Below are 25391 nucleotides of genomic sequence, written 5' to 3'. Positions count from 1 at the left end.
CGTAAATCACGCATCTAGATGGCGTATTGGTGAACACTGTTGCACCTTATAGTTATTTTCAATATTTTCTAGAGTTAAAGAGCTAATGTTAGGGATACAAAAAAATATCTCCGATTATACCGTTCTTATAAGTGAAAGTCAGTGCACATTCGATATAACGACAACGGAAGTTCTCGAAAAGCATGTTTTCCTTTTCTTCTATTCAAGAATTTATACATGAAATGGACCGTGACATTTTTTGAAATCTCTTTCACTCTATTCATAGGGTTTTTGTTTTTTTTAACGGGACATGTCAGTACCTCCTCTTAGATAACACCACATGTTTTGTCTTATCTTTTTGCTGTTTACATAGGAGGTGAGAAAAACATGATTTTTATTGTAGGTGTGTTGTTTGGGCAGGTGGGACTTGACCTCTGTTTTTGACATCGTTGTTATTTCCCTTGATAAATCCCTCCCCTTCTTGGGGTCTTCCAAAACTGGACACAGGATAAACAGGTCTTAATCACTCTCTCTGCCTTTAATGCTATTGAAAATTCTTTTCGTGCATTAAATACTCCAGTTGCAGAAACTACAAAAGTGCTAAATTTTGTTATACAATTAACATTTTTCGTATATATAAGGAGTTAAATACATGTATATTTCAGCAAAAGTAGTTCAAAACAAAAGGAGAAACACAAGGCATATTTATCTAGTTTATGCATTTCCACAGCACGAACAAAAATTAAAATTCGTTTATAACGATCAGTCCGTTATAACGATCAGTCCGTTATAACGACAATTTTCCCCATCTGATCGTTAACTGTCGTTATAACGGACTTTTACTGCATTTAGTTATGCGTGAACTGACGAGTTGCACGTAATTATCCGCTTGATTATGAATGTGTTTGTGTGTTCTTTTGGGCCACGTGGACGGAACTGATCATGTCGGTTCCGTTAGCGTAGCGTTATTAAATGTGATGTTTTTATATTGTTATGATTTTTTGCCAGCCCGCCACACCAAGCTTCATCGATATCATTTGATTTTTTAAAAAAATATTCCCCCAATTTTTTTTTTTTTTTCATATTATATAAAGTACAGCCTCTTACCGAGTGTCTAGCTGCAGATCCCGAGCCTTGTCCCGAGTGATTCTAAATTTCGCGCTTATATGATATTGAAAAAAAAAAGAGAGAGAGAAAAACCGGCTTTTTTGGCCTGGTGTGGCAGGCCCTAATTTGTTTGGGGAAAAAATTTGTTTTGATGGGGATGAAAAAAAAAAAAATGATAGAAAAATATTTTGAATAAATCGAAACGCCTTCTGCTCTGTGTATTTGCAGATTTTCGGGTCGAAGGCAGACCTGCAGCTACACACTCAAATCCATATGCGCGATGCCAAACCTTACAAGTGCACGCAGTGCTCCAAGACCTTCGCCAACTCTTCGTACCTGTCCCAGCACACCAGGATCCACCTGGGCATCAAGCCGTACCGTTGCGAGATCTGCCATCGAAAGTTCACACAGCTGTCGCACCTGCAACAGCACATCCGGACGCACACGGGGGACAAGCCTTACAAGTGTCGCTACCCGAACTGTAACAAGGCCTTCTCCCAGTTGTCCAACCTGCAGTCGCACTCGAGGTGCCACCAGACGGATAAGCCGTACAAGTGCAACAGCTGTTATAAGTGCTTCGTCGACGAGCCAAGTCTACTCGAGCACATACCGAAACACAAGGAGTCCAAGCACCTCAAGACCCACATATGCCAGTTCTGCGGCAAGTCGTACACGCAGGAGACGTACCTGGCGAAGCACATGCAGAAACACGCCGACCGCCTCGAGAAGCACGGCATGCTCAACCTTCTGCCACCGTCCATGGCCGCCGCCGCCGCAACGACGGCCGCCGTGGCTGTCCAGCAGTTGCAGCCGGACATCCTGTGGCAGAAAGCCATCCAGCAAGCCAAGGTTGTCGAGAACGTCACCCTCAGCGACGGAGGTCCGAACTCGTCGGTCGCCGCGATGGCGGCGGTGGTCGCTTCCCAGAGGAGGGCGTCCGGGTTGGACTCCACGAACATGGGTGGCGGTCAACCGCAACAACAACAACACCACGGACAAGCGCCTCAACAGGAGTCCAGGATGAACTCGTGCGCCGCAAACAACGACCAGATGGACGTCAGTGGTATGGGTCACGTCGGCCCTCCACCCCAAGACATGTACGACCACCAGCCGCAACAGCAGCAGCAACAACAGCAACAACAACAACAGCAACAGCAGCCAGTGTCTTCTGGCAACAGCAGTGTCAAATCCACATCAGCCTTCACGCCAATACAATCCGGACTTTTATCGGTGGCGCCTTCTAACCAGTTGAACTTGGCAGCGCCTTCTCAGCGGACATACTTCCCGTACGATTCTCTGAACTTCGGTGCCGGAAGTGCAGGAGGAGGAGGAGGAGGCGGTGGCGTTAAAACCAGCGAAGCGACGTCGGTCGTTTCGCCGACGACGTCGGCCAAGCCAAGCTCATTCCCAAACCAGCTCATCTCTCTCAAACAGATAAAGAGTTACGCGTCCATGCCTACAATATCCGGCATGGACCACCCAATAAGCCTAAAAAATAAGGGACCGAATTAAGACGACGGCTTTACACGAGAGAAAAGAAAACATACCTCAGTAAAATGCAGGAAACAAAAAAAAAAACATTTAATGAGAGACATTTTTAACTACTCATTAGCGCTAGTGTGGCAATATCCATGCTAGATGTCTGATGCGCGGGACGAGTCCGATGGGGGTCGAGGTTTTTGAACGCCTCGCGTGGATGTCCCATCGACTGCGACCACTTTTTACCTCCCCCCCGAACCCCCTGACCATAAACATGAAGCTGCCGCAATGGCGCACGAAGGAAAAAATAATAATTGTGGTGTGTTTGAAGTGATTGGATTCCTTAAACGACAACGTCGACGGACCTCAAAAGTTTTTCACGTGTTTTCGCGCGATGAATATACACGCGCGTAATGTAATTGTCTCTGTGTAATTACGTATCATATATTTTAACGGACTCTTTTTCTTTTCTTCTTTAATAACGATACCTCACAATGAGAAAGGACAGAGAAGAGAAAGAAAAATTATTTTAAGGGAACACAAAATTTGTGTTAGAAATTTGTTTGGTTTTTTCCCCCACCGCACCGAGTAAATAGGACTGTTATTATACGTGTAATGTATTTTTAAACCCTCCGTTATTATCGTAATTATTAATAGTGATGTCCTTTGTTCTGGGTAATTTAAAAAAAAAAAAGAGAGATTTGGAAGAGATGGGGGAAAAAAAAGTATTTTATGTCCCTCGATATTCTAACTCGAAAGCCTATGCAAATAATTACGTAGAGATAAGTGTTTTAAAAAAACAGGTAAAGAATGTTTTCTATTTTTCGAACATGAAAACAACAATGTTAAACTCAGTTACAATTGTGTGAAAATAACAGGCGAATCCCCAAGGGAAGCAAAAAGAAAAGAAAACCCCTCGTTACAGTTTTTTTTTTGTGCTCAGAAAATGAAAAATCACTAAAATCTTTGCAAATTTGCAAAAAATTGAATACAGGGTGTGCCATGAAAAAATTTGTAAATAGTTTTAAAATTCATAAAAACTGGAGGAATTGGTATATTTGAGTACAGTTTGCATAAAAAAGTTATTCTATTAGGAGAATTTTGTTTGGCACAGAAAAATATGTTAGTTCCGATTTTTGTCGATAGAGGGCAGAAGTGATTGAACTTAAAATTTTTTTTAAAATCTCTTTGTCCGAAACTTTCGTAAACCCCCAGCCGTCGATTCTTGACTGAGGTAAAAGAACTTCACCAATAGCGCTTTTCCCACTAGTGGGAACCTTACGTAAGGCGCCAGTAACACGAAAATTCGTAAATGAGCTGTTAATCGTACACCCTGCATTTTATAGGACTCCGATTTGCATAGTTACAGTGATTTGCTTTTGCGCAGCCCCCCTCTATCTACAAAAGTTTGAAATAATTATTTTTATTTTCCAAACAAAATTCCCCTTCGCGAGAATAACGTTTCCCTAAACCGCGTTCAACGAAAGCAATTCCTTCAATTTTTATGAAATTTGAAACTGTTTACAAATTTATGGGACACCGTGTATATGAAAAATGACTACTTATCATTCATTTGACTGAATCAGATTGTGATTGGCATAAATTTTAATTTTAGGCTGTCTTGAAAATATTTCATACACTCATATATAAGCGTAATAAGTCTACAGTTTGAGTTCACATGTACGAAGATAGAAATTCAAAAGAAAATTCTAAATGGATTCATTGAATTCTACAGAAAATATATTTTTTTAATTAATTTAATTTTTGATTCTGAATTGGAACAGATTTATTTGTTTCTATTTGTGTCTGAATTTAAGAATTTGTGTAAATTTATGAATTTATCTATAAAACAGTTTTTTGGGTTGAAGTACAGTAGACTTCGACTATCCGGCCTAGTTAAGTACTAATAATTCTTAGTCATAAAATTAGGAATAATTTATTTCGTCAAGGCGTTCAAAGTGTTATCAATTTGTGCAATCATTTATCAATGAGCAGTGAAGTAAATTTGAATAATTTTTAATAGGGCTGGTCCGATTAATCGGGTGGGTTAATCGATCGGTTGTTAATCGCAGTTAAAATTTTTAGTTCAGTTAATCGATTCGATCAGTTCGATTAAAATTTTCATTAGAAGAGTTTGTGAATTAACTTGATTTTTTTTTTTGAGAAAACCGATTATAGATGTGTCTTATAAATCATGTTCTATGCAGAACATTTTTGATAAATGACCATATTTACAAATATTTGAATCAGCATTTTGATCGAATTAGATTAAACGAAAACTGATGATTTCGGTTTCAAATTGAATTTGATGCGAGTTTTATAAGACGAACAAAATTTATTGTCTTCACTATGAACAGTAGTTTTTCGTCTTCTTGGAAGCATTAGCTCTTCTCCTCATAAATACCATTCGAGAGGATTTTCTAGTAAAACAAGCAACAGTATAATCGAAAGTAGTTTCGAAATCAGTGAATAGTAACCAAAAATAACTGATTATAAAAATATTAAATTGTTCGAACCGGGCAGCCTTAATTTCTTAACCTGTTCCTATATTTGTTTACATCTACCTAATAGGTGGATGAAATATTCTTTTATAGCATCCTAGCAATATATACAGTTAAACCTCGATAATGAGTCACTCTTGGGAGAGCAAAAATATGACTTGATAAGCGGAGTGACTCGTTAGACGGAGTAGGCCATAGCTGTGCCAGTTCCTGCCTGAGGATAATCGGGACTTCCAAAGAGTCATCCGGTAAGCGGATCCCCCCTTTTTTTGTTACCCGGCCTGACCTTCCTCCACATTAGGCCGGATTTTCCAGTCTACTGTATTTCCAATTTATAAATTGAGTAATTTTTTTTTCATTGGAAGGAACAAGTAAATCAAAAAGTTTACCTTCGGTTTTGTTTTGATACAAAATTTTGATTTTTAAGATCTAGTGCCATTTTCATTCGCAAAATGAACAAATATAGAAACACACAGAGTAAAACACCAATTTATTAGTCTCTACGGGGACCTGGCGACTAGAATTTATCAGTCCCTGATGTAGTCCTAACATGCGTCTTTTAATTATAATCGCTGGTCAAAATGTAGATGCAAATTTTTGAAAAGCAACGCGATTTATGATATAATCTCTCAGCATAAAGTATGGGTGATGGTACATATCAAGACAAACAATATTTGCTACGGCTGCCTTCCACTCATTCTAATGTCACATGCTCACCTCGACCCTTCATGAGTGACTTTTGACACATATTTCATTCGCAGCACACGGAGACGCAATATAACTGGCGAAACTGGCGTAGAAGGTTGCGTGTGTACAATTCACTATTGGCGAATGAGGAACTGACTCTTTCTGCTCAATTCCTGGTGTGGTTTCGATCTTTTCTTTTTGTGCCCCCTGTCTCAACTGGGGCTTTTACAACTCATAGCAGATACCCTTTTTTACTTGATTTCTGAGTCTAAATTTGATGTACAAAAATTTTATAAATATGGGTGTATATCTATCTATCTTTCTCTCTCTCCCCCCCCCCCCCCGTGCTAAATACCAGTCAGCCTCACTTTTGTCGGTGTTCTACGGCATTGCACAAGTTGTCATACTTTTCAAAGAAGCTCACTCTGTTTCACTTAAATGCTTTACACTTCTCTGTGGCGATCCCCTTAAACACATGCCATGCCCCCTGCCCTTTTACGTGTAGCCAAGGCGAAAGGTTTCACCACTTCATATATATCTACCTCGCAAGTTTCCGGTATCACGAGTGGAATGCAAAAGTGAGTTTCGTTGCTAATGTGAGAATGCGTTCGTTTTGAAGTACTATCACCCCCTATTTTTTGGCTGGAAAAAAAATTTTAGTATCACACTATATTGAAATTTCATTCTTGTCAATGAAGCCAACGCTGCCAAATACCGATTTAGCACAGTCTTGACGTATCAGAAAAAATAAAGAAGAAAAAACATTTATATATATATATACATATATAGGTGCCTGCCAAATTTCTTTTAAGGCGCCAAACATATTTTTTTCTCTCGATAGAAATGATCCATAATAATTTTTCTTTACACATTTCAGAGATTTAATGACCATTTTCTATATTGGTAGACACGCGGATATACTTTGGCGACTTGGGACTTGTCAAGCCCTACAGTAAAGTAATATATTTTCAAGATAGCTTAAAAAGACTAGATAGATTAAGTAAACTTAGTTTTCGATTTGCCAATCACGTTTGAAAGTACAACATGAATGTATTACTTGTTTATTTCACATTTATTTGATTATTTTTCAATGGTTTCCCCCCGTGTGCTTTTACTATAACTAATGCAGAGCTTTTGCCAATTAACAAAATGGAAAAGAAAAGAAAAAAAATACTCAAAGACAACCGATTCACCTCCTCGTCTTCTACCTCTTGGAGATCGTTTCTAAACTGAGAAGGGTTCGGTGCCCTACATATAATATACGTCTTCATAGTGTGTATATAGATCTGCTCAAAACACTCGGAACGATGCTCTTTTTCTCGGTTACGCAATAAAAACGAAGTTTTCAGCAAATACTCTATTTTTTAGGGCTTAATCTCGTCTGGACCTCAACTTCTATAACTCGGACCTCAGATAATACAGAACTTTTCTTTCTTTTTCAAGTTTTGTGTTTTTATACATATGGCCAAGAAGAGGTTATATATAAATATATATATATCTATATATAAAACAATATTCTGCATATTTATATATATACAGTATATAAAATGTATATTTTTTGCTTGACAGTGAGTTCGAAAGCTTGTAAGACTGTTTTTCAATGCTTAGCTTTTGTGTGTTATGCCCTTTCTTTCTCTCTCCCACAATTATTTTTTCTTCTATTACAGAAGATGTGTGTGGATGTTAAATGAATTAGTGTACAGGGTGCATAGCAAATAAGGGGGGTATGGTATTTCACTGGCGAACTGTTGATCCTAGAGGTATATTTCCACTTAGAAAAAGTTTCCAAATAACGTGTAGTACTAAGAATATGTTATTCATGTTGCAAGGGGTTGGTTGTTATCGAAATGGAAAAATTATCTTTTTATGCAGCCCCTATGTGCGCCCAAAATCAAATTAGAAAGTTGTTGCACTGTCTCTCCTGATGCCAAAATAATAAAAAAAAAAAATCCATGTTGCCAAGTGAAATATTCACTGAGATATTCGAATTGCAAATACGCAGGAGATTTGGGGGGGGGGGAACAACGTTAAATGCGGGTAAAACGGTTTTTTAGACAACTTTCTAATTGGGTTTTGGGGCATACGCGGTACGTATAAAAAGTTAATTTTTTTATTTTATTTTATTAACTATACAACCCCTTGCAACATGAACGACATATCTGAGTACTACACGTTATTGGGAGGTACGGTAGCCCAGGTCGATGAGATATTCGCCTGAAGTACCAAAGGATGTTTAGAGGTGTCGTGAGTTCGATACCCGGTTCGTCCTTGTCAGAAAAATAATTTCCTGACACATGGGTACAACAAAAACGGCGACATGATGACCGCAGGTAGTTCCCCCATCGAGGAGTTAGCGCACCAAGTTCTCGATGAGTATAAAAATCAAGCCTGCCGTTCGGAATCGGCAATAAATTGTAGGTCCCGGTCTAATTTGCCCTTCGCGTGCAGACCGTGGAGCGACAAAAATGATCACATTATCGGGAACCTTTTTCCAACTGGAAGTGCACCTCTAGGATCAACGGTTCGCCAGTAAAATGCCATTTCTCCCCCCCCCCCATTTGCTAAGCACCCTGTATACATATGTATGAGGTATACATTGTTACAGTGTGTGCATACACAGTAATAAACCGAGAATCGGTTTCTGTTTGTTGTAAAAATTCAGTTATGATTGTACTTTTCATTTATCTTCATTCATTGATTTGTTCATAATAATGCAGAAAAGGTTATGAAATAAGTTCACCCCTAACTCATTCTGATTTTTTTCCGAATCTTAGCCTTAACGGGTTATTTAGATTATGGGAAAGAGAGATTTGTTGCGGGAAAAAAAACGGAAATTAGTTTAAGTTACCATCCTCTAGGTGGCGTTTAAACATGATGTTTTTAGTTAAGAGTTCATTAAAATACCAGGCTTGCTCATTCTCCATCTTCGAACAAAAGTGTGACGTCAGTATTATCGCTGTAGCCAATCCCAAGGCACCTAGAGACTCGGCGTCTCATCTTTGAACAAAAAACTTTTTTTTTGTCGCTGCAAGTGGCGTTAACGCTTTAAGCGGCGTAGCAGAATGAATATGCCATCTATACGTCATTTTAAGAATTTCGATAACATTTCAAATCATCTGAGGATGATTCAGCAGATTAATATGTACATCATCCATAGATGAAGGGAGCGCTTCAACGCTTCAAAAGTTAATTAAGTAGACTCTTACGATTTTCACCAGGTGCAAAGTAAGGGGTAGGAGGGATGTTTCGTTGAAAAATGAACTTTACGAAATATCTGGGCTTGTCAGTGCTAAAATAATAAGATTTTAAGGAAGCGAGATATCTCCTCAATGCCATTTGAAAGGTTGAATTGTTAAAACAAGCAGGATAGGGTACACCGCCTGGATATAGCGATAATACTGATGTAACTTTTTTCCTCCAAGATGGCGTATGACTCAGCCTGGTATTTCAATGAGCTATAATTTCTGCTTTTCTCTTAATTAATAACACTGCACCAACAGAGCATGTTATTCACATACCTTCAAAAAGTCCCTTAATGATTTTTTTTTTTCAGTCCTGCCTCTTTGCTTTTTCATATCTGAAACCTATGTTGTGAAAGAGCTCCACCTAGCGATGAAAATTAAAAAAAAAAAAAAGTTCCTCTTGTTGGAAATCTCTTTCCAATAATCTCAATAAGCCTAACTACTAAGTTTCAGAAAAGACTGATCACTATATCGCTATCCAGATGCCTCTACTTATTTTATAACCGCACTGTATATATATGGGTTTTCTTTGTTTTCCGAAAAATTCCATTCGTGAATTACTGAAATATGTATTTTATGTGGCATTCATGTAATGCATGATCATGAACAGAGAGAGATCGAATCCCCCTTGAAATTCAGTTTTGTTACCCTAAGAAAAAAGGTTTTACAAGCTCTTTCAAAATAGTGCTCTCCATGTGCGTGTAGTGTATTTATTGTTGTGTAATGTGCAGTAATTGATGTAATGAGCCCATATAGGGCATCTACGACATGAATCTGTACTCTGTATAAGAATTATTATTTTTCTCGTGGGAGGGTTTGAAACTGGTTTCATGTTGCAAAAAAAAAAAACAAACTCGAACCTCATTACCTCTGAATAATTTCTGGCCTTCGATTATAAACGTATAAGTGACCTAATATTCGAAGTGGTGACTAAAAATCATTTCGTAAACATGATGCGGGAGGGGGTTTTGGTGGCTTCTGCTCATCGCTGTCTTTTTTTTCTTTTTTAAATATTGATTTCCGAATCTCGCTCAATTCACACTGAACTAACTACCTCGGCGAATACATGCCGCCACGGACCGTTTTTTCGTCATCAGTAATACCTCGTCTTTTTGCTCAGGTCATGTTGAACATCATCATCATCATCCTCTCGCGGAGGGGGAGGATTGAACGTTGAACTTCGTTTCGTACTTGAAAATTTTCATTTGCTTATTTTGTTCTGGAATCAGACATTTTTCTAGACTAGAACTGGAGTGAAAGGGAATAATAAACACGCTGGTTCATTCGTCATTTTTCTGATGCGATCTCAACTGAACTAATTTGTTTTTTTTATCACGCGTATGGCTCTGTTTCGAGTTAAGTTGTCGAAGAAATTTATAAAACTTGAAAAAGTATGATCTGTCTCACATAACATCATGAGTCTTGATTTGGCTGTGTCCCATTTAACCCCCAAACTTCGCGATACACTCAGCTGTATTCAACTACAAATACGCCACAACAGGCAAAATGCCTAACGAGGTGGCTGAGAAAAAGATGCCCATAACAAATATGGATGTCATATATTTCAAAAATACAGCAACCCAATTAAAAATGCAATTAACACAAATTATAAACAATATATACACAATTTCCTCTGCAGTGACTCAACCACGAAACTCTCATACAATTACAACTCCTAAAACTTGTCCATGCATTCAGCTAAAAACCATAGTCTTTACTATGGGCAGTCTTCTTGTTGAGCAACTTGTCTACCGTGGCTTTTTTGTGTTTGTATTTGTGCTCAGCTACATGAACATTCCGACATGCACTCAAAACTGCAAAACTTTCATATGACTTCCACTACGGAGTTTTTTGACGACACTATCATTCACGAATTCAGCTAAAGAAATTGGCCGGCTGAGTCAGCTTCGCACCACCAGATCAGAACATAGTCCCTGCTCTGTCCCCCAAGGAGGCTTTAGCAGCTGGATAGACCCATTCCGGGAGAACTTTTCAGCATCGTTCCGGCAAGGAACGATTCCTGCAGGCAACTACAGCACGACTCAAGGAACTATATTGAGCGGGAGAAATCTGAAAGTGAACAAGAGTTGCGAAATTCAAAGGCATGATACGAAACATTGATAAGAAGGTGCCCGCTATTAACAACAATGCAGTGCAATCAGCTTCACACAGAACAATATCTATAGTTCTATACATTACTAACTGTGCGAAAAAGTTGAAGACACGCGGTTACAGAATTCACCTCCAAAAACTTGCCGACACACGCAGTTACACAATTCAGGTTCACAAATTTGCTGACACAATCTAATACAAAACTAAGTTCCACAAACTTGCTGTAACAATCGGTTAATAATTTCAGCTCCACAAACCTGCCGACGCACGCAGTTACAAAATTCTTCTATACAAACCTACCGACAGGTCACAGAATTTTCTTCCAAACACTTGCCAAAAAATGCAGTTACCAAATTCAGCTCCAAAAACTCCCCTACACAATTAGGTACAAATTTCAGCTCCAAAAACATACCGACATTAACAAACCTTCCGTTCAAAAACTTGTAGGCATAATCGGTTACAAATTTTGTCTCTAAGAACTTGCTGACACTCGCAGTGACAAAATTCAGCTTCGTGAAGCTGCTGAACACCATCGTCTAAAAATTTCAGCTCCATGATTCTGCGTACACAACGCGGCGGTTACAGAATTAATCTATAAAAACTTGCCGACATTTTATGGTTAACAAATTCAGCTGCACTAACTTCCCGACACAATCAATTACGAATTTCAGATCCACAAAAACTAGTGATTTCATATCCAAAAGCTTGTCGACACAATCGGTCGCAAACTCCAAAATCCTGCTGACACAATCCGTTACAAAATTCAGCCCCAAAAGACTTCCCTTGAGCTCAACTCAGCTTCAGAGTAAGAACTTTTTTCTTCATTCAACAATGAAAACTTACAGAAAATGCCTTTTTAATTCGGCACAAAAAACATTCGTCGACGTCTTCTTGCCATTTTTAACGAATCCCACATATTTTGCGAATGAAAATATTTTTGCAACTGTCGAAATTTCAATGAACCAATCAGAATTCTCTAAAAAAACGCGTGGGTTTTCTGACTTACAAACGCAGATCTTGATAGTTTGTGCGCTGAAGAAAAATGACGAATGAGAAACCTTCTTAATTAAAAGGATTATTTAGAATCCCCTCTCGTTGAAGTAGTACATCGAGAGGGCAACTTATTACTAGGGGTCAAATTGTAAATATATACGTGTATATTAAAACGGTGTGAAAGTAACATCCGGTGAATGTGTTTACTTATTAAAAAAAAACAACAACTAATATTCTCTTAGCAGTGGCGTCCGCTCTGTTTTTATCATTTTCCCAGTTCCCTTGTGTAAGCTATGTTATATGGTGGAGGTATTCAATAAAATATTCGTTTAGGGCGAAATTTTCGGACTAACTGGTGGGGGGGCAAGATACCACCACAATATATTTTGTTTAAAACTTAATACCCTGTTTACGTAATACGTGTAATGTTCGTGGGAAGACGCTCTCGATGGAGAAAATCGATAGTGGGGATGTTTCACAGTGTGCCGAAATGGCAATATGTTAGAGAAGATAATTTTCTTTTCAATTCAGGTTCCGTTCTCGCGTGGCCAGTTAGTGTTGTTTAGTCCTCCGAGTTCTCAGTGGCAAAAAAGAAAGTGGGGTCCCCCGTTGTTCTCAGACATCTAGTCAAAACACGAGTTTACACACATTAGACGGCATCAGAATGTCCGTTTTTGTTTTTAAATCGATGAAAAATCACGTGTTTTTAGCAGAGGTTTTTTTTTTAAAGAAAAAATCCCAGTAGAGAGTGAGGTAAGATACTCCACTGTGTTTTCGGTATATAGGTCCGGGAACTTTTAAATAAAATGAAAGGAGAAAAAAAAAGCACTTGCGTTGTTTGTACACATTTTAATTTAGACACGCGCATGCGCGTGGGTGAACCTGAAGCAAAAAAAAATGGACGTAACTCCGAAATAATAGTACAAATCATAGTGGGACCTACGGTCTGTGAACATTACGAGTCTTCTACTCAACGATCAAATGAACGTTGGATCTATAAGAGTAATAAAAATGCAGTCCGTAAACAAAAAAAAAAAATTATATGTAATAAATATTGTCATGGCCCTATGTTCTATCTGTATTTTAAGAGACAGTAATAAAACATTTTTGTAAATCTTGAAAAGGCACGTTTCTTTGGTATATTTTTTTGGCAACTGTTGACTGAATTATTGTGTTTTGTTATCACGAATTGTCGGGGAATGCTATTGGTTGACCAGCCCCACACCAGGGATGAAGGCGGCAGGTCTCTCCATAGTAACTAGAAGATTGATGCTTTACCGCCTGATTTTTTTTCATGTATGATAACTGAATTGAAGTCTGACGAGACAGCACAAAATTATCTGAAATTATGTTTGCCTGTCTGCAAGTATGGAAAAGGGGGATCCAATATGTCCAGGACAAGTTAAAAAAAAACACTATTTTGAACCGATTTTGTGGATGGGAAGGGAAATGCTTGGTGCCTACGAAGTATTGCTGGTGCCTAAATTTTTTTTCGATTTGTCAAGCCCTGGACCAGACCTGTCTGGCGGTCTCTAGGAATCGATTTCTGCTTTGCCGAATCCCCTCATAGAGGGTTAATAGACGGTTAAAATAAATAATTTATATTTTAACTGGTCTAGGTCATGCACATAACAGTCTTTCTCTTAACATTTGTTTACCTATCCCTGTCTTTTGACCATATTTCTCCCTTTGGCCCTCTGTTTTGACCAGGCCATACGTTCATCCAGATCCCATGCTTAGATTGTTGGCTACTTTACCGCACACCAACTCCAGTCATATCATACGGCAATTTCCAACCTCTGAAGTTAGGTGGGAAATGAAGGTGCCATCTGTCGGTGTTCGCCGCAGGCCCGATATGTAAAGAACTTTGTTTCTGATGTTCTTGCCCGCATTCGAACCCGTATACCTTGACGGTAACCACTGAAGCACTCGGGCGCTCATAATGCCCATGCCATGCTGAAAACAGCGGTTCTCTTCCAATCACCGAAGTTAAGCAGCATCAGGCGCGGTTAGTACTTGGGAGAGTGACTATCTGGGAACACCGCGTTCTGTTGGCATCGCTTCCATGTCAGGATGGCTGACCCAACACCATCTCTAGAAGAAGACTTTTCTCCGCACGAAGCTCGTGACGTCACTGAAGAAGGTCATCTCACCTATAGCCATAGGATATACTATAAAAAAGGGGGTGAAGATGGCGAATGCGTCGACCTGGTATATCCAATAGCTATAGGTGAGATGACCTTCTTCAGTGACGTCACGAGCTTTGTGCAGAGGCCTTCCGCTATAGATCGTGTTGGCCGAGCGGTCTAAGGCACCAGACACAAGGCTGTAGATCTTGCGCTGGCCCCATGCCAGGAATTTTCACATATTTCTCTAACAGGGTTCCCAATGACCTGGAAAGTCAGTTAAACGAAAAATGGCCATGGAAAATGTGAAATATTTGGCAAAACCCCGGTGAAATGTAAAATATTGAGCAAAAGCCGGAGAGAAAATTCAGGTGAAAGAAAAAACAGAATGAAGGGGGCGGGAGTGAAACTTGAAAAACATTTTGGAAAAGGTCAAGATTTTCCCCGATCAAAAGTCAGAGAAATGATCAAAGAGATTGAACTCTGTGGCCTTTTTTACAAATACAAGGCCGTTAACAGGCAAAATGCCCTACGAGGTGGCTGAAGAAAAGATGCCCATAACAAATATGGATGTCATATGTTTCTAAAATACAGAAAATTCTCCCCAATTGCAAAAATACAATTATAAAAACTATGACAATATTATATAAATGTGTCTGGAATAAATGTATTAAGTTAAAAAAAAAAGAGTTTCCACAGGGAGGGTCTCGGGACTGGAGTCAACCCCTCCTATATAAGGCGATGCCAAGGTCTCATCAACAAAGAATGCGACCCTTTATCTACTCATTTATCTAATTCCTGAGTACACTTATAGCGTAAAAAAATTTCATGAGATTGATCTCTGTACTTTTGAGCTAGATAGAGATACCCGCCAGCCTCTCTCTTGTGGGGAGGGGGGGCTTCACAAATAATTTTACTTGTCTTTAATAAGAAGCAGTCACTCTCTTTCCCGCAAATGCTTCACATCTGTATTTTTCCTCACACGCCCTCTTAATAAACACCTTCCCGATTCGTCTTTGTTAGGAACTTTGCTGACAAGGAAGGTACAACAGTTACGGTGACAATATGATAGCAGAACGGTAGGGATGCCCTTACCAACCCCTCCGAGAGATACGTAAAAAGAAAAAGGCAAAATGTCGAACGCGTTGCCGTTTGGAATCGGCAATAAACTGTGGATCCCTGTCAATATGCCCATAAAGACCGTTGTGTGACAGAAATGATCACTGATTAGTAACCCGCTATGACTTCCCCCTTCTACTTAATGTTCGCTCGTGGCTCCAAGGACCGCAATGGAGATCGTATGGTCAAAGGTTGAGAACTATTGATATGGAGGATTAGAGATTCCTACGTATAATTGTGAGTGTGTTTGATCAAACATTTTTGAATTTCACGAGAATGCGCTCATTTTTTGTTTTAATAATACAAATAAATTTTGCACAAATTCCTGAAATTGCTATTCATTGCAGCAAGTCCTGACATCCTCAAGTCCTAACATTTACAACAAATTCGTGTACTTATAAAGTAAAATTCAGATTTTCTGTATTATTTGATTTGTTTAGAAACGATTTGATCTTGAGAGAAAAGTTCTTAAAAAAGAATAATGTGTGTGTACATAATGAGATACTCATGTTTACACTTCTCCATACCTTTTATATAAAGTGCACGAATATATGCACACACAACATATGCACGTGAGGGGAACGAAGAATTTTTGTCTTCCATCGAGAGAGGGCAGCACTGACACACCTGTTGATCTGTTCCTGTAAGAATACCTGAAATTTTGATCTCGGTATTACTTGTAGAAAAAAAAAAAATCATTTTGCGCAGTGTTTCTCGCGACTTTTATTGCGTTATTCACGTAATATCGTACCTCTATTTGTGATTCGTTCCTTGAAGTTACGGAAATCATGAAAAACTCATACCTAGGAGCAAACTTTCCCATTTGAAGTAATGGAAATCCTCCATAAATTTGCGCTTATGACACAAATGTAGTAGTGAAAAGCTTCCGAATTTTCGTGCGGTCGAAGAAAATACTATAATTTTAGCTCAAGGAGTGGGGAAGCGGGAAGGTCGAACGCCAATCCCTCCTTCCTGTGCATACGCCTGTGGTTATAGAGCAGTGTTCCTCAACCGCCGGGCCGCGACATCATTCATACCGAGCCGCGACTGATATATCTGCCGTTTCCTTTTCGTCCATTCATGTTCCGTTAATCATGTGTTTGACCGGGCCTTCCACTTACAGAAATAAATTAAACCGGGCCGCGGGCTTCCAAAGGTTGAGAACCACTGTTATAGAGCACCGTTTTCCCACTGGTGAAGTAAGCTACAAATTCAGGTGTACCACACGAGCGTACATACACAGTGCCCCGCAATCTACTGACGGTTTTTAAAATGGGAATAACAAGAAAACAGTGACGATGTGGGAAGTAAAAAGGAAATTTTTCAGATACGTCATTCATGTTGTAGGGGGTTCTATAGTTATTAATAAAATAAAAAAGAACTTTTCATGCGGACACCCTGTGCCCAAAAACACAAAAGTTGCTGCCCTGTCTCTCTCTCGTGATTCCAAAACAAAAAAAACAAATATTTCCACGTTTCTATGCGCAATATTCGAAGAGGTACCGAATTTGAATTCAAAAATCGGAGGAAAGTTGTGAAAGAACAGCAGAATAACTAACGCGCACAACGTTTCTTTCCCCCCAACCTTTCGCCGAATTTTTAAATTCAAATATCTCAGCGAATATTGCACTTAGAAACGAACTTTCTAATTGGGTTTTTGAGTACAGGGTGTACATATAGGAGGTCAATTTTATTATTCTAATAGCTATACACAACCCGTTGCAACATGAATGGCGTATAATTGAAATTCCTGACTTCGCACATTTATATTCCGCAAGGATGGCGCTAATATCTGTCACAGTTTTCTTGCTATTCCCGTTTTGAAAACCGTCAGTCGATTGTGGGACACTCTATAGATACCGGCGTTTCTCAACCCTTTCTGAACCCAAGGATCAGTAAAATGTCTGAAACAATTCGACGGGCCACTTGCGTGCCATATTATTAATATCAATTACAGCAAATGGATATATTTTCTTTTTCCAGTTAGAATCGAATTATATCAAGTCTGCCTGCTGACCACTTATGATCACCCACCATCATCACGGACCAGAGGTTGAGAAACGCTGCTTTATACTTACTAACGTACTTTAAATGTACTTAAGGGCCGTTCAAGTATTACGTCAGCAAAGTTTTAGACATTTTTGACCCCCCCCCCCTGTCCCTCGCTGAAAGAAAATATTTAAACAAAAACGTTGCAGGCCAAGTAAATTAATTTTTAAATAATTCAAAAGTTCTCTTGAATTTTAAAATTTTGCTAAAAATTTATAAATCGAGAATTTCTCAAAGTTTTCTAGAAACTATGTTGGCTATACCCTTGCATTAAGCATCATACTGAATTTACCAAAATTTACTTAATTTACTGGATTTTCTTAGTTTACTGGATTTTCTTAGATTACTGAATTTGATCACTGAGTTTACCTAAATTTACTGAATTTGCTTAATTTAACTAAATTTTATTAATTCACTCAATTTTCCTAATTTACTTAAATTTACTTAATTTACTGAATTTATCTAAATTTTTTAATTTATCTAAATTTTTTAATTTACTGAATTTATCTAATTTTTTTAATTTACCGAATTTATCTTAATTTTTTAATTTACTGAATTTATCTAATTTTTTTAATTTACCGAATTTACCCAAATTTATCTTAATTTTTTAATTTACTGAATTTACCAAAATTTACTTAATTTACTGAATTTATCTATTTTTTTTAATTTACTGAATTTAACTAATTTTTTTAATTTACCGAATTTACCCAAATTTATCTTAATTTTTTAATTTACTGAATTTACCAAAATTTACTTAATTTACTGAATTTACCAAAATTTACTTAATTTACTGAATTTACCAAAATTTACTTAATTTACTGAATTTATCTATTTTTTTTAATTTACTGAATTTATCTAATTTTTTTAATTTACTGAATTTAACTAATTTTTTTAATTTACTGAATTTAACTAATTTTTTTAATTTACTGAATTTACGTAAATTTACTTAATTTACTGAATTTACCCAAATTTACTTAATTTACTGAATTTACCCAAATTTACTTAATTTACTGAATTTACCCAAATTTACTTAATTTACTGAATTTACCCAAATTTACTTAATTTACTGAATTTACCCAAATTTACTTACTTTACTGAATTTATCCACATTTTTTATAATTCACTGAATTTATTTGAATTTACTTAATTCACTGAATTTATTTGAATTTACTTAATTCACTGAATTTATTTGAATTTACTTAATTTACTGAAACTACTTAAATTTGAAAATAATAAAAACACGTTGTTTTTTGGAATTCAGAGATTTTCTAAAACTTCCTCAAGTTTCAAACCTTGAAAAAATTAAATAAGTAGCCTACTCTATTTTTCCATTTTATTTTTTTTCGAGGAAAATGTTGATTGTTGATTTAAACAAAGAAAGTGAAAACAAATTATAAAAAATTATATATTTTTTGTTTTTCCGCTGTAAAATTGAGTTATGGTAATAGAAAAATGTCAGAAATTACAGTAACGTCGTGATAGAATCAGTACAGAGAAGCTCGGATATAATCATTGTCTCTTCTTATACATAAACTTGAAAATTATTGATATTTTATGCAAAAAAAAATATACAAATTCAAACAAGATTGAGTAAACGCTTTTAAAAAGCGATTTTCCAGTACGATTTTATGAGATTAAAGTTATTAAAATTCCAACGAGATTTTTTTTCTTCTAAATGTAGAATCTCTAAAAGTAAAACAAAAAAAAAACGTCTCTGGAAAAGAAGAAAAGATTCAAATAAAAACATCGTAGGCAAAATAAATAAATAAATTTTTAAATCATTGAAAACTTTTCTTAAATTTCAAAATTTGTAAAAAATTCATAAATTGAGAACTTTTTTAAATTCACAATTTTTCTAGAAAGGCCAAGTTAGCAATGCCCCTTTTAATTCAACATTTTACTCAGTTTACTTAAACTTATTGAATTTACTTAGTTTACTGATTTTACTGAATTTACTTAGTTTACTGATTTACTGAATTTACTTAGTTTACTGATTTTACTGAATTTACTTAGTTTACTGATTTACTGAATTTACTTAGTTTGCTAAATTTACTGAATTTACTTAGTTTACTTGATTTTACTGAATTTACTTAGTTTACTTGATTTTACTGAATTTACTTAGTTTACTTGATTTTACTGAATTTACTTAGTTTGCTAAATTTACTGAATTTACTTTTCTCAATTTACTGAATTTACTTTTCTCAATTTACTGAATTTACTTTTCTCAATTTACTGAATTTACTTTTCTCAATTTACTGAATTTACTTTTCTCAATTTACTGAATTTACTTTTCTCAATTTACTGAATTTACTTTTCTCAATTTACTGAATTTACTTTTCTCAAATTACTGAATTTACTTTTCTCAATTTACTGAATTTACTTTTCTCAATTTACTGACTTTACTTTTCTGAACTTACTGAATTTACTTTTCTGAACTTACTAAATTTACTTAGTTTACCGAATTTACTGAATTTACTTAGTTTACTGAATTTACTCAGCTAAGGGACAGTTCAAGTATTACGACAGTAAATCTTTAGAAATTTTTCATCCCTCTCCCCACTGCCCCCTAATTCTAAACGAATCAGAGACGAACTTGAGCACGATATGCCCAAGTTCCCCCCTATGCCCCCCCCCAGACGATAAAAATTTAATTTTTAATGCAAAAAATATTTTTACAAAAATTTAAATTTCGAAAGAAAATGCCTTTATATATGTTATTATAGTCAATTTCTGTTAATTCCAATGCTATTCGAAGGCTAAGCTCTCAAAATTTCTTTTTAAAAAATTCATTGCGACCCACCAAGCCGTATATGGTAAACCTGTGGTCCGGGGGTTATCTGATGGGGCCTGCCCCCTAAACCTAATTTTGTAAATATGAACTAAGCGACACATCCACAGATCGCTTAAGTGACCCGTTTCACAACTCCAGAGCATTTAAGCGGCCCGTGGCCCATTTTCAGATCACTCAAATATAGGTCCGTGGCACATTGAAAGATCACTTAAGTGACCCGAGACATACTTCCAGAACACTTAAGCGATCCGTGGCACATTTAGAGTGGCATGTGACACAATTTTAGAGCTCTTAAACGGCCCCCGGCGCGGTTCAACATCACTCAAGTTACCCGCGGCACATTACCGGATTACGTGAGTGATTTGCGGCGCAGCTCCTGAGCACTCAAGTGGCCCTCGACAAATTCCCAGAGCACTTAAGCTGCTCAGACGCATTTCCATATCACTTGAAGGATCCGCCGAACATAACTGAAATGGAACATTTAGAATGTCAGTTCAGTTACCAACAAACTGGAGAAAGGTTTTTCTGGCACAACCAGTAAAGGTGCCATTAAGAAGGTTCATAGGTTCGTACCTAATCTCTTAATTGAGTTATAATTATAAAAAAATTTCGGAAACTGCAGTAGCATCGTGATATAATCCGTACAAGTAACAAACAGTTCAGAGGTAGCTTTTTCTTCCTGTAAAATATAAACAAACAAACAAGTGGGAAAACACACACACAATGAAGTATAAAATAATTCTTTTTATACACGAATTCAAAAATTATCGATATTTGATGCAAAAAAAAATTATCTAAATTTGGACGTGATTGATTGAAACACCATTTTACTTGTGAGAGAAGTCATAACTTTTTTTTAAATTTAAGGTTTTTTTAAAAAATTCCCGACCATTCCTCAAAATTTGTATAAAAAGTTGTAGTGAGATTTTAAAATTTAATTCTTTTTTCTCGAAATCTTATTAACGAGGATTAAGAAATTCTTGAATTGAGAATTTTACTGAATTTAATTAAATTTACTGAATTTACTTAATCTCTAAATTTACTGAATTTACTTAATCTTTAAATTTACTGAATTTACTTAATCTCTAAATTTACTGAATTTACGTAATCTCTAAATTTACTTAATCTCTAAATTTACTGAATTTACCTAATCTCTAAATTTACTTAATCTCTAAATTTACTTAATCTCTAAATTTACTGAATTTACCTAATCTCTAAATTTACTGAATTTACCTAATCTCTAAATTTACTGAATTTACGTAATCTCTAAATTTACTGAATTTACTTAATCTCTAAATTTACTGAATTTACCTAATCTGTAAATTTACTGAATTTACGTAATCTCTAAATTTACTTAATCTCTAAATTTACTGAATTTACCTTATCTCTAAATTTACTGAATTTACTTAATCTCTAAATTTACTGAATTTACTTAATCTCTAAATTTACTGAATTTACCTTATCTCTAAATTTACTGAATTTACTTAATCTCTAAATTTACTGAATTTACTTAATCTATAAATTTACTGAATTTACGTAATCTCTAAATTTACTGAATTTACTTAATCTCTAAATTTACTGAATTTACTTAATCTCTAAATTTACTGAATTTACCTAATCTCTAAATTTACTTAATCTCTAAATTTACTGAATTTACGTAATCTCTAAATTTACTGAATTTACTTAATCTCTAAATTTACTGAATTTACCTAATCTCTAAATTTACTGAATTTACGTAATCTCTAAATTTACTTAATCTCTAAATTTACTTAATCTCTAAATTTACTGAATTTACGTAATCTCTAAATTTACTGAATTTACGTAATCTCTAAATTTACTGAATTTACGTAATCTCTAAATTTACTTAATCTCTAAATTTACTTAATCTCTAAATTTACTGAATTTACGTAATCTCTAAATTTACTGAATTTACGTAATCTCTAAATTTACTGAATTTACTTAATCTCTAAATTTACTGAATTTACCTAATCTCTAAATTTACTGAATTTACTTAATGTCTAAATTTACTGAATTTGCCTAATCTCTAAATTTACTGAATTTACTTAATCTCTAAATTTACTGAATCTAAATTTACTTAGTTTAGTGAAAATCTACCTGAATTTACTAAATTTAATTATTTTACTGAATGTGTACCTAAATTTACTGAATTTACTTAACTTGCTGAATTTATTTAAATTTGAGTGCAACAAAAACAATTGTTGTTCCGGAATTCAGAGATTTTCCAAAACTTGTAACACTTTTTCCTCGTTTTTCGAGAACTTGAAATATACACCGTTTATAATTTCTAAAAGTTATTTTTTTCGGGAAAAATGGTGATTGGTAACGTACAACGAAAATCAAAACAAACTTAAAAAAAATTTTAATTGTTAATTTCGTTTTCTCACAGTAAAATTGATGATAGAAAAATGTCAGAGAACTGTAGCAACATATCTTGATATAATTAGTACAGAGAGAAGCCCGGATAAATATTCTTTTTTCTTATTCATAAACTTGAAAATTATTGATATTTGATGCAAAAAATGATCTAAATTTAGACAAAATTAGTTAAAGTACGATTTTACAGGACCAAAGTAATTAAAATTCCAATGAGATTTTTTTTTTGTAAATGTAGAATCTCTAAAAGTAAAACAAAGAAAATGTCGCCGAACAAAAAAAGAAAAGATTTAAATAAAAACGTCGCACGCAAAATAAATAAATATCGCGACCTTCATTATCATTCCGATCGCGTGGTCTTCCGCATAGTCGTTGTCTACACGAATTTTTAGCGCGTAGATTTCTTATCCTGATGTCTGGTAGAAGAAGAATAAATACAAGTAATAATAATAATAATAAAAATACATAATTTTTGCCCCCGGCAATATTTTTTACCCCTCCCCCCCCCCTCCTTCCTTCCCAGGAGCAAACAATAATCGTCTTTAAAACGTTTTCTTTTCTTCCTTTTCTATTTTCTATTCGTCGCGCGCCTAAAAGAAATCAAAATTCAGATCATGTTTTGTTCGTCTAGTTTTTTACCACTAATCACTCCGTAAAGCAGCCAGACATCAAAAAGTGACTGCAAACATGGAGAAGATTTTTTTTTCCCCTTTCTCGAAAGGGAAAAAAATCGAATAAAAATCCCCCTTTTTTTCCCCCTATACGCTGAAATTATGCAAGAATTTTTCTCCCTTTTTTAATCATTATTTAAATTCACGTTTGAAAGAAATACGTTTCTTATTCGTCGAATCTGGAACTACTTTCAACCAATCGCGTTGCTTTTGTTTTTCCAGTTTTTTTTTTTTATTCAGTCGTCATTAAAAGGATACGTTTCCACCCTTTTACCATTTAAATAGTTTTTAGAATTTTACATTTATGTAGAAATCATATACAATGTATAGCTTTATTTAGTGTCGAAAAATATTTGAAGGTGGGGCTTAGGGATAGTTTAGGCTTGGCTAGAAATCTGTAAACAAACTGGAATTGAAGTAATTCATGTCCTCGACCTGAATAGGCTCTTGAGAAACTCTACTATTGAACTTGCCGACTGGAACGCTTTCGGTTGATCGGTATTCAGATAATCGATGCTCTACGATGCTCTATGTATTCACGGTCCTATTACACAGTGAACATTTACATGAAGCTGCTACGTTTGGGAAATCATTTTCTCATCCTTTTTTTCACATTAAATTTTTTAGTGTATAATGCATGCAGCATACAGGACGGTATTCAACTCGTTGTGAAAATTTAAGGGATGCTTGAGTACATTAAAATTGCAATAAAAAGTATTTTATTAGTAATTGGCTGATTTTGCTGATAGCATAGCCCAGGTCTTCTTCGACTACCTGCTTATATCACTGACACAGAGATCTGGTTAGGAGGAGGAAGTAATTGGCTTACATTTTCCATTATTCCTGAGGTTTTTCAAACATTCGCAGCCGCAACTGAAATTTTAGTGTGTAGGTCCTGGACAGTCAACTAAATTCTCGTATTTCCGTAGTTTTGAAATGTTCCTATTAGTAATAATGTTCTGTATAGCAAAGATGTTAGCAACGAAGGCTGGATTTATCGTTAAGGGGCCGTTCAAGTATTACGTAAGCAAATTTTTTATCCGTTTTTGACACCCCCCCCCCCATCCCTCGTCAGCAAAATTTCGTCATCAGCTCTGCCCCTCTGAATCCTAACGCATATTGGTGGGATCAGAGACGTAACAGATGGAGGGGGCATAGGGGGAGCTCGTGCCCCCCCCCCCCCCCCACATAGTATATCCACCTCCCAAAACTACCTTAATATGTTATTATAATCAATTTCTGTCAATTTCAATGTTATTTGAAGGCTATGTGAACGCAAAATTTATCTTTAATAAATTCATTGCCACCCACCTTCTAAACCATACAATGATAAATCGCATAAAGGCCCTTAGCCCGCGGACCAAATATGGCCCCGGTGGGTTATATGATGCGGCCTGCCCTCCTCAAACCTAATTTTGTAAAAATGAACTAAACGGCACATCTACAGATCGCCTAAGTGTCCCGTGGTACAATTCCAGAACATTTAAGCGGCCCGTGGCACATTTTCAGATGTGAACAGATGGAACAATGGAGAACATTTTCAGATGTGTGATCACATCAACACTTAAATGACTTAATGATCACTTAAATGACCCGGGACACAATTCCAGGACACTTAAGCGATCCGTGACACATTTAGAGATCCCTTGAGTGACATGCGACGTAGTTTTAGAGCACTTAAGTGGCCCCCAGTGCGGTTCTACCTCACTCATGTTACCAGCGGCACATTCTCAGATTATTTAAGTGATCCGCGGTATATAATTGCGGACCACTTGAGTGATGCGTGGCACAGTTCCAGATCACTTAAGCGGCCCAGACACATTTCCAGATCACTTAAGCGGCCCGGACACATTTCCAGCCAGATCACTTGGATCCGCGAAACATTTAGAGATCACTAAAGTGGCTCTGTAGGGCACTTATCAATGGGGGAGGGGATGTCACTTCAAGTGTCCACAAACTATCGAAAGGTTTTTCTCGTTTTTGGCGCACCGAGTAAGATGCTGTTAAAAATATTTCATATTTTCATAAAGGGTGGTTGATGACGTAAGAATTATCCAAACCCACTCGTCCCCCCTTGTCATCAAAAGTCAGCAAATCGGAAACCCCCCCCCCCCTCCCTTCCCATCGATGATGATGTAATA

At 36.3% G+C, this 25391-nt stretch overlaps 1 protein-coding gene across 4 annotated transcripts in view; it reads left to right on the top strand.

The window, feature by feature from the left end:
* Positions 1-25391, top strand: part of LOC149063571 (uncharacterized) — a 202758-nt gene that overhangs the window by 115734 nt on the left and 61633 nt on the right. For 3 of the 4 annotated variants that reach the window (XM_089255890.1, XM_089255889.1, XM_089255887.1), the window contains one exon: positions 1315-13217. The exons of the other annotated variant lie outside the window; for it this stretch is intronic. In XM_089255890.1, the coding sequence (XP_089112016.1) occupies positions 1315-2598 (1284 nt within the window). In that variant the 3' untranslated portion in view covers positions 2599-13217. Of the gene's footprint in view, positions 1-1314; positions 13218-25391 lie in introns of those variants that run through there. 4 annotated transcript variants of the gene reach the window in all.

This window comes from Pholcus phalangioides, unplaced genomic scaffold, assembly GCF_987345545.1.
Source record: "Pholcus phalangioides strain wild (caught in Gottingen) unplaced genomic scaffold, Ppha-v1.0 ptg000172l_1, whole genome shotgun sequence".
NCBI lineage: Eukaryota > Metazoa > Arthropoda > Arachnida > Araneae > Pholcidae > Pholcus > Pholcus phalangioides.
This window is presented reverse-complemented; position numbering and strand designations above follow the sequence as displayed.